Genomic DNA, 11,095 nt, shown 5'->3' on the forward strand with positions numbered 1-11,095 from the left:
CACTGAAAGCATTCCTGGCAATAACAGGTTCTGATTCAAGTGGAACACCCGGTCCATATTGGTTGACAGCTCTCACACGGAAGATGTATTCATTATTTTTAATGAGTTTTGTTACTACACATGATAAAGTCTGGCATTCAGCCTCAACAATGACCCAGTGAAGTCTGCTGGTTTCACGTCTTTCTACAATATAGTGAGTGATTTGTGCACCTCCATCTTCCTCAGGAATATTCCATGCCAGAGTACATTTCTCTTCTGTTACTCTGCTAATGGTGATTTTGCCTGCACATGAGCCTGGTGAATCTGAATAGAGGTGAAAATAAGTATTGTTATTAGCAGCTAAGGCAAAGTGTCTTACTCATTTAGAAGTATCTGTGTGGTTTTCGTATACCAAGTATGAATATTAATCATAGGCTACATACCAAGGACTTTGACAAGAACAGAAATTTGTTTCATCCCACTGGCATTTTTAACAGTTAGAGTGTATTTTCCACTGTCACTTCTGTCACAGAACTTGATAATTGCAATGGCTCGTTTGCTGGTGTATTGCAGAGATATCTTTTCACATAGATCCAATTCTCTGTCACCTTTGGACCAGAAGACTTTTGGTTCTGGTTTCCCACCAATGGCTGCATCAAGAACAAGATCCGATCCAGCCCTAATGGTCACTACTTCTCCCTGGAGTCTGGTATCAAGTTCAGCCTTTGGTGGTGCTGTCATAAGGAAAAAGACATTAAAAACATTACATAGCAGCAGCAAAATTAGAACATTATGTTTCAAATAATTCCAACTGAGTATTTCTTACAGTATTCATCTTTGCATATGACAGCACCAGTCGATTCAGATCCTTTGCTAATCACACCAGCAGCATTCTTTGCTAGCACACGGAATTCATATGCTTCATCTTCACTAAGAGCTGTCACAGTAAAGAAGTTTTCTGAGACAATGGTGTAGTTGCATTTCAGCCAGCGCCCATCACCAGATTGGCTATACGGTTTGCGTTCTATAATATATCCAATAATTTTGCTTCCACCATCATAAAGGGGTGCTGACCAGCTCAGTGACACTGTAGATCTGGTGACATCTGTTACTTCTGGTCTTCCTGGTGGATCTGGAGGAATAAAACAGAAAAATGAGCAACACAGTTTTATTTTAGCTTTAATAACAACATAACTTTAAAAGTAATACTTACCAACTGGATTTTGAGCCACTACAGGTCTGGAAGCTTCACTAGCTTTGCTAACACCTGCAGCATTTAGAGCATAGATTCTGAATTGGTATTCTAGGCCTTCCACCAATCCCGTGACTTTGTAGTTGCAATCACAGCAGGGTGCTTTGTTTTCCTTCACCCAAAGGATGGTGTTGCGCTCCTTCTTTTCAACCCAATATCCAATAACTTTGCTGCCACCATCATGATAGGGTTCCTCCCAGCGAATGGCTATGGCAGCTGCAGATACAAAATAGACTTCTGGCCTTGAAGGTGGACTTGGTGGGACTAAAACCAAAAAAAAGACAGGGAGAAAAATGCTAGTTATTACAAATACTTGAGTCAGAGGAAAGTCACAACTTTTAAAAGTATCTCACTTACCGAATGGATGTTCCGCAACTACTGGTTTTGATTCAACGGGTTTGCTGACACCAAATCTGTTTTCTGAGCTTACTCGGAAACTGTACTCCTGGTATTTTGTGAGATGACTGACTTTGATATGTGTACGTTTCACACTGGAATTCACCAGCTGCCATGCTGTTGTGCCAGATTCACGTTTCTCTACAATGTAGTTCGTAATGTCACTGCCACCATTATCTTCAGGTTCTTTCCAGGTCAACACACAGGATTCAGAGGAGACAGATGATATTTCTATTGGGCCAGTGACAGGACCTGGTCTTCCTATGACTACCACTGTGACAGTAAATGTTTTCACACCAGCAGTGTTTTCAAGTGTGAGGTAGTATTTACCAGAGTCACCTCTCATACTATCCTTTATAGTCAATGTGGTTCTGTCTTTTGTTGTCTTGATGGACACTCTATCAGTTTCCTTCAGCCTCATCTCTTCAAGTTTCCATGTCACTTTTGGTACTGGCCGCCCACTGATTGGTATGTCAATAGTAAAGGTGCTTCCAGCCTTGCATGTTATGAGCTGTCTGCTTATTCCACTGAGATCTGCTGTTGGTTCAATCTGTGGCTCCTTAATAATAACAGAAGAGAAAGCTTCTCTTGGCTCACTGTAGCCAGCATCATTCTTTGCCTTGACCCTGAACTCATATTCAGTGTTCTCCACAAGGCCTTCAACAGTGAAAGTAAGTTGTTTGGTTTGCCCAGCTTCAATCCAGGAGTCAGACCCTTTTTGTTTCATTTCAAGAAGGTATCCAGTAACACGGCTACCACCATCATGATCAGGCTTAAGCCAAGCTAAAACTACAGAAGATTTGGTTGTATCAACAATATCTAGTCTCTTAGGTGGGGCAGGTTCTTCTGTGGCTACAACTGGTTCTGTTAATTCACAAGGTTCACCTACACCATATTCATTTTCTGCTGATACTCGGTAATAATACGGCATACCTTCCGCCAGGTCAGTGACCTTAAAGATTTGTCGAGTGCATTTTGAATTCACCACTTGCCAGCTACGACGGCTTGCTTCCCGTTTTTCCACAATGTAGTGATGGATACGTGAACCTCCATCCAGAACAGGAGCATCCCACATCAAAGTAATAGATCCTCGGGTCACATCTTTAAATGTAATAGGACCTGGTGGACCAGGTGTGTCTAAAACCTTGACAGTAAATGTGACAGACTTGCTTCCACTGTTGTTTTCCACAGTAAAGACATACTTGCCAGCATCATTTCTATTGCATTCCTCCACAGTCAATGTGCTGAATGAATTTGTAGTTTGAATGTCAGCACGCAAGGTAAGATTAGCATCTGCTTTGGACCACACAGCAGTAGGAACAGGTCTTCCGGAGAAGGCAATAAATAGACGAATGCTTGCACCTGCTCTTACAATATGAGTCTGCTTGAAGTTTGCATCAATATCAATTTCAGGTGCAGAAAGCCTGTCCACAGTTTGGACTGCAGCAGGAACTTCACAACTTTCTCCCTTGCCAGCACCATTGACAGCACTAACTCTGAATTTATAGTGTTCTCCTGCCTCCAAATCAACAACGGTATATTTAGTTGCAAGAACAGTTTCTGCATTGACTTTCTGCCATGATTCAAGATCAGCTTTACACATCTCAATGATGTACCCAATTATTTCCATGCCTCCATCAAAAACTGGCTTGGTCCACTCTAAGCTTACACTAGTCTTTGATGTATCTGTCACCTTTACAACATTAGGAGCACTTGGTGGGCTGACTGGTTCTCTACATTTAATCAGCTTTGAAACATCACTTGGCGGTCCAACTCCTGCAGCATTTTCAGCCATCACATGGAATTCATACTCATTGCCTTCAATAAGGCCAGTTACTCTGTGTCTGTTCTCAGTAATGGGCCTCTTACTGGTTACTTTAACCCAGCGCATGCTCTTCTTTTCTCGCCTTTCTAGAATATACTCATTTATCTCACTTCCACCATCTGAACTTGGTCTTGCCCATGTGAGTGTGATACTGTCTCCTGTTACATTTGTAGGTTCTGGAGTTCCTGGTGCATCAGGGAGAGCTAAAAGAAGAAAAACATCATTAAGAAAACAAGATGATACATTCACAGTTATTTCTCCAGAATGAGGTGGAAACTTACTGTAAGGTATTTGTGCCGTAACTGGATCAGACTCCAGTGGTCTGCCAGCTCCAAATTTGTTCACTGCAGAGACACGGAACTGGTACTCGTTGCCCTTAATTAATTTAAGTGCAGTGTAGCTGCAGGCTTCACATTTATCTTCAACTAATGCCCAAGCAATCCTGCTGGTTTCGCGTTTTTCAATTATGTAGTGGGAAATTGAAGCACAACCATCATTGGCCGGAGGCTCCCACCATAAAGTGACTTTTTCTCCAGTAATGTTTGTGAATCGTATTGGTCCACCAACTTTTCCTGGTGTGTCTGCAATTTTAAAGGTTCAGGATTATAATTTGTGTCACTTAGGAAAAAAAATACTATTTTAAAAGAGCATGCTGAAAGCGTTTGGTGCAGTACCTTGTATCCTGAAGGTAATATCTTCTCGTTTAGTGCCTGATGCATTTTTGGCTTCTACTGTGTACACTCCACGATGATCCCGGGTAGCATCTCTAATGAAGATTGTACTATATCCAATATCTGTAGTTATTTCTATGTTCATTATCTTCTCAATCTCCTTACCATCCTTAAACCATGTCACTTTTGGTACTGGACGTCCTTTGATTAGAGCTTTAAGTCTAATGCTCTCTCCAGCTTTAACAGTGAGGCCTTCAAAGTGCTCAGACCCAAATTCAATCGTTGGAGGAACTGAAAGAGTGAAGTATAATTCAATTTCCATGTAATTCTGTGCTTTTTCCTGATACTCTTTTTAATGTACTTATTATAAAAGGTGGTTATATATAGAATTATTTAGCTTAGAAAATGGCATTTTCTAAAAGGCTGTTGTTATATGAACTATAAGCTTATTTTTCCTGTAATCATATTAATGATAGGTGAAAGACACTATTAATATATAGTGTTACACTACCTGAAGCACATTTTCATTTCTGAATTATTCAGTCCATCAGAATATTGCAGTTTATAATTTCTTTGCTGTTTAGCCAACACAAATGTAGAGTGCCGTGTCTTTCAGCAACTGATTACATATGTCTGTGAGATTTGTGTCTTTAATTCAGACACTTCCAACTTTGACTACAAACAGAACTCTTCTGAGTTGACTGAAAGAACCTCAGGCACACCCTTGGCTTCTTATTTCCAAGCAGTATAGCCAGAAGCTCTAGCTGGCATCAGTACCCAAATACAAGCACATTAAGAAATAGTTCTTACTGTTTTCATCTCTGGTCATGATATAGCCTGAAGATTGTGAAGGTGGGCTGACTGTACCAACAGCATTTCTTGCAAGCACTCTGAATTCATATCGATCACCTGCACTGAGTCCTGTAACTGTATATTGGCATTCACTGACATCAGTAAAGTTACACCTCAGCCAACGATCTGCAGCTCCTTGCCGTTTCTCAATGCTGTAGGCCACAATCTTGCTGCCTCCATCACGCATTGGGGGGGTCCACTTAAGAGTGACTGTTTCCCTGGTGACATCTATGTAATCAGGAGTACCAGGGGGATCTGAAAAGAAAATAATTAAAATTTGGTTTTTATTACTGCTCACCACAGTCTACAAGACTAGAATTTTCTTTGATGTGTGATCATTCACTCACCCACTGGAGAGACTGCCAAAGTATATTTACTTGGCTCGCTAGCTCGGCTTAGACCTGCAGCGTTTTCAGCGTATACTTGGAACTGGTAATCCAGGCCCTCAATCAGCCCGGTAATTCTGTATTCTCTGGTAGATATTAATGCAACATTAACCTTCTGCCACAAAATACTGTTCCTTTCCTTCTTTTCAACATGGTATCCAAGAATCTCTGAACCACCATCATATACAGGAGCATCCCAAGATATGGTCATTCCATCAGCAGTTATGTTGTATACAACAGGCTTGCCTGGGGAACCTGGTGGTCTGAACTGATGCTTTGCCACAACATCTGCTGAGACAAGAGGTGGGCTCACTCCGTATCTGTTTTCTGCACGAACTCGAAACTGATATTCTGTGTCTTTAACAAGGTTTGGTACTTTGAAAGTTGTTCTTGCAACACTGGAACACACCAGCTTCCAGTTCATTTGTGAAGTTTCTCTCTTCTCAATACTGTACCCAGTAATTTCTCCTCCCCCATCATCTTCAGGAGGTTCCCATGACAAAACTACGCTATCTGCTTTGATTTCATCTAGTCTTATAGGTGCTTTTGGTTTAGATGGAGGGCCAAGAGTGATGACAGTGATTGCGAATGACTGTCTGCAGACTACATTATCAAGAATTAAAGTATATTTGCCACCATGCTCCTTTTTCACATTCTTTATGCTTAAGCTTATTTTGTTTTCAGTTTTCTTGAAACGAAGGTGTTCTGTTTCCTTAAGAGGGAGGTTGTCCTTGAGCCAGCTCATTGATGGCTTAGGTTTACCTTTATAGGGCAATTCAATGTGCAGGTTATGTCCAATTCTTACTGCAATTTGACCTCCAGGAATATCAGAGAGGTCAGCTTCAGGTGTTATTATATGTTCTTTCACTGTAATAGGTCCAATAGTAACACCATCACTCATGCCTTTTTCATTTTTAGCAAAAACTCTGAATTCCATGACAGAAAGCTCTTTAAGTTTGTCAACTTCAAATTCACAGCTCTTGCTTGTGCCTGCATATGTCCATTCTTTTTCTTCCTGGAGTTTCTTCTCAACAACATAGTCTGACACAATGCTGCCACCATCATAGTCAGGTTTGCTCCACTGCAATTTAACAGAAGTTTTTGTAGAATCTTTCATGGCGAGGTCTTTTACAGGTCCAGGTACGTCTGCAGCTTTCACTGGTTCAGGTGTCTCACAAGGTTCACCCAATCCATTTTCATTTTCAGCAAGAACACGGAAGAAAAAAGCAGTCTTCTCTGACAGGTTAGTTAGCTTGAAGGTAGTATGAGAGCACTTTGTTGTTACAGTTGACCAGGCCCTCTTTGTAGCATCTCGTTTTTCAACAACATAATTTGTTATTTCAGAACCACCATTAATGAGAGGTGGCTCCCATACGAGTGTAACTGTGCCACGAGAAACATGCTTAAGCTGCAGCTTCTGGCAGGCAGATGGTGTGTCAAGTACTTTTACATTAACAAATGATGATTTTGCTTCTCCAACTCCATTTTCAATTGTAAGAACATATTTTCCTGTATCATTTCGGGTAACTTGAGGAATAGTAAGTAGTGTAGATGATTCTGTGTTCTGAATGATATATCTTTCATCGGTTCCAAGATTCTTGTCACCCTTTCTCCATGTGACTGTCGGAGGAGGTCTTCCTTTGAATGGAATCATTATTTGTACATCTTCACCTGCTTTAGCAACAATAGAGGTCCGGAGGGCAACATCCAGATCAATCTCTGCAGCCACTGTGGAAACAAGTTAAAATCAGTAGTGTGTACTTGTAACACGAAGTAATAAACATTCTGAAAGCAAAGCAAAACACAGAAAAATGATAAATCACTGAAAAGTACAATACCAAGAATATCTTTAGCTTGAACAGGTTCCATCATTTCAATAGGTTCTCCTTGTCCAGCACAATTTACGGCAGACACGCGGAAATAATAATTAACGCTTGGCTGAAGGTGGGATACAACATACTCAGTTGTTCTCACTTCTCCCTTAGCACTGACTACAGTCCATTCTTGCTCTTCACCTTCCCTTTTCTCTACCACATAGCTGGTAATTGGACTTCCTCCATCATAAGCAGGCTTAATCCAGCCAAGGGTGACAGATGTCTTGGTTGTATCCACAACCTTCAGCTTTGTTGGTGATCCTGGCTTATCTGTAAATCATAGTTTATGAGAAAAAATATAAGAAACTATAGTTGCAAGTAATCATAAAGAGTTATAAAATATGCCCTCAGTTAAATCAGTGCAATTTTATTCTAATTTCTCATTCTCCATTGATTTCCAACCAATTAGAAATACCACATGCTGTATCTTACCAACAGGATCTGTAGCTTTGTAGTAGTCAGAAGGTTCAGAGAATGGACCTTGTCCAGCTGCGTTGACAGCACAAACTCGGAAATGATATTCACTGTTTTCAGTCAGACCTGTTATTTTCTGTCTGGTGTCCCGAATGGTTTCTTTAGTAACCTTGAACCAACTTAGACTCTTCTTGTCACGCTTCTCAAGAAAATATCCTGATATTTCACTGCCTCCATCAACAGTGGGCCTATTCCAGACAACGGTCATAGAATTCTTGGTTATCATTGTGACTTCTGGTACACTAGGTGGTCCAGGTGTAACTGAGTGAAAAAGAAGTATGTCCATAGATCAGTACCACTTACAAGTAATACACAAGACAATTCAATTGTGTAGGGTATTTTAGATGTTGCTTACCAAATGAATTTTTGGCTATAACGGGTTCAGACTCAAGTGAATCTCCAACTCCAAACTTGTTCACACCGCGGACACGGAATATATATTCATTTCCTTTGATGAGTTTTGTTGTAGTTATGATACAACCCTCTAGTTTTTCAGAAATTAAAGACCATACAACCCGACTTGTCTCCCGCTTTTCAACAACATAATGTGTTACAGGTGCACCACCATCATCTGCTGGTGGATCCCATATTAGTGTAATCTTCTCAGCAGTGACTGTCTTAAATTGTATAGGTCCACCTGGGGGTCCTGGCTTGTCTATAGAAGACAGAAGAAAGAAGATGTTAAGTATTTATTACTGAGTCATTGTTTAATAGTCTAATTCGCTTGTATCTCAGGACATACCAAGTATCTGTACTCTAATATGGGCTGATGCTGAACCCATGGCATTCTTCAATTTTAATTCATAGGTGCCACTGTTGAGTCGAGTTGCATCCTTGATGAGTAGAGAAGCAAATTCTGTTGTATTTTCAATAGACACTAGTGCACTGGATTGTACCTCGTTTCCATTTTTGAACCATTCAATTGTGGGTATAGGCTTGCCTGAAATGCCTAGTTTTAGCTTAACTGAAGTTCCTGCTTTATATTTCACCATTTCTGTATATTCTGGTGGCACGTCAATTTCAGGTGCACCTTAAGATGAAAATAAAAAGTTAAAAATGTACTTCCTTTAGACTTGTATTTAGTAAAAACAAACAAAAAAAATTAGTACTTTATTTAAATTGATAGTTACAGGCAATTTATACAGATCACATTAAAGATAGCATGTGGAACTAAAATCATAAACCTAGAAAAAGTTAGAATTTTCCCTTCCAAGAAAAGGCAACAACATGTATAAATATTACCCCTTTGACCATGGACAGGCTTCTGTTGCTCAAAGAATTAAGATACCATAAACCTTTAATAATACAGAAACAGGCAAAGATGTTAATTACAATCATGCCCAAATAGATCACAGTCCACCTTATTGAATTAATCACTGTAAACTATCTTTCCATATTTAAAAGACTACGGTTCTACAAAACACAATTGCCTTTAAGCTTCCTAGTACTGCAAAATGGTACCATTGTATAATTGCAAAACTTACCATATGTATCAACACATGTGATAGGACCCACAATGTCTGAGGGATTACTGATGGAACCAACGGCATTCTTAGCAAAGACCCGGAATTCATACCGTGAATTCTGTGTCAGACCAGATACAGTGAACTGCGTCTCAATAACATTGGTGAAGCTAGCTTTTGTCCATCTGCCATCTGGAAGATCACGTTTTTCTACAATGTACCCAGTGATCTTGCTACCACCATCATATGCTGGCTTCTGCCATGACAGAGTGATAGCAGTCTTGGAAATATCTGAGACACGAACTTTCCGTGGTGGTTCTGCAGTAGGAAACAGAAGAGTATTGCTAATGAATAAAGGGCTTTTTTGATATTAGCTTATTGTACGGAAGAGAATATCACAAGGGGAAAAAAACCCCAAACTACTACTTAAATGACTGGGCATCTTTATTTTCTAGGGAATACATACCACAAGCATCAATTGCAAGGACTGGATCAGACGGATGACTTGCTTTTCCAATGCCAGCTGCATTTTCTGCATAAACTCTAAATTCATAGATAAGGCCAGCACTGATGGTGGTGGCTTTGAAGTGAGTTGTGCGAATGAGGGTCTTGTTAGCCTTCTGCCACAATATACTATTCCTGTCTTTAATTTCCAGGTGGTATCCAATGACTGCACTGCCACCATTACTGACTGGTTCATGCCATCCAACAGTAATACTCTCTCGGGTGACATTTGTGACCCATGGTGTGGAAGGAGGGCCAGGAGTAGCTGATGATATCAAAAGAAATTATTAATTGTTAACAAAATCGTATTTTCAACATCAGCATTGAAACATGGATGTACAGAGTGAGAAGCATATTACTCACTGTAAGGAAGCTTGACAACCACACATTGTGAGTCTATGTGATCGCTGATGCCAAAGCGGTTCTCAGCTTTGATGCGGAATTGGTATTCTTCTCCTGTTGTGAGCTTCATAACTTTGATAACAGTTCTAGCAACAATTGCAGACACTTCAGACCAAGCAGCAGTACTCGTTTCTCTTTTCAGTACAATATAGTTGGTAACTTGACTTCCACCATCATAAGCTGGAGGCTGCCACCTGAGTGTTACACTCTCTTCAGTGATATCACTAAGTTCAACAGGACCAACAGGAGGACCTGGTCTATCCAGCACAACAATATTGACAAACGATTTTGTGGTGCCACTTGAGTTGGCAGCAGTAATGTCGTATCTGCCAACATCAGCAGCCACGCTTTCCTTAAGGTTAATGATGAAACTTTCTGCAGTGGTTTCTGTGTTAAATCTCATGGTAGATTTTAGTGGAACACCATCTCTAGACAATGTCACCTTTGGCACTGGTTTACCAGAAATTGGAATTTCAACTTTCAAGTTTGATCCTGCTCGAACATATACAGTGTTATGAGGGAAGCCCTTCATATCAACCTCAGGAGATTCTGAAAAAGAAAACATTTTCAAACCATTAAAAATGTTTCCTCTTTTATGTATGAATCTGATTTAATGTGTATCAACTTTTCTCTCATTTTAGGAAGCATACCTAGTTGTTCTTTAACTGTAACAGGGAGCAGCAGTTCCTTAGGATCACTTAAGCCAGCTTGGTTTTCTGCAGACACTCTGAAGAAATAGTCAACATTCTCCTTAAGACCATGGACGACATGATGAGTTGTTTTAACAACTGCACACTTAACCCATTTTTGCTGCCCTTTCTCAAGAGCTTCAATGAGGTAGCTCACAATTCTGCTTCCACCATCATGTTCTGGTTTTAGCCATGAAAGAGAAACACTGTCCTTTGTGACATTTGTTACACCAAGTTTTTCTGGTGGGCTGGGTTTTTCTGAGAAAAAAAATTGCAACAGGTTAGGCAACATAGCAAGCACTTTTTATATTAGCAGCTACACAGGAAT

At 40.2% G+C, this 11,095-nt stretch overlaps 1 protein-coding gene across 1 annotated transcript in view; it reads right to left on the reverse strand.

Moving 5' to 3' along the window:
- TTN (titin) overlaps positions 1-11,095 on the reverse strand; it is a 245,604-nt gene that overhangs the window by 16,704 nt on the left and 217,805 nt on the right. The window contains 17 exon segments of the mRNA XM_030454664.1: positions 4-303; positions 423-713; positions 806-1,111; positions 1,193-1,495; positions 1,589-3,655; positions 3,734-4,033; positions 4,127-4,414; positions 4,934-5,230; positions 5,323-7,089; positions 7,200-7,505; positions 7,668-7,970; positions 8,065-8,364; positions 8,452-8,739; positions 9,194-9,490; positions 9,639-9,941; positions 10,040-10,627; positions 10,729-11,025. Of these exon segments, the coding sequence (XP_030310524.1) occupies positions 4-303; positions 423-713; positions 806-1,111; positions 1,193-1,495; positions 1,589-3,655; positions 3,734-4,033; positions 4,127-4,414; positions 4,934-5,230; positions 5,323-7,089; positions 7,200-7,505; positions 7,668-7,970; positions 8,065-8,364; positions 8,452-8,739; positions 9,194-9,490; positions 9,639-9,941; positions 10,040-10,627; positions 10,729-11,025 (8,601 nt within the window).

Source organism: Calypte anna, chromosome 7, assembly GCF_003957555.1.
Source record: "Calypte anna isolate BGI_N300 chromosome 7, bCalAnn1_v1.p, whole genome shotgun sequence".
NCBI lineage: Eukaryota > Metazoa > Chordata > Aves > Apodiformes > Trochilidae > Calypte > Calypte anna.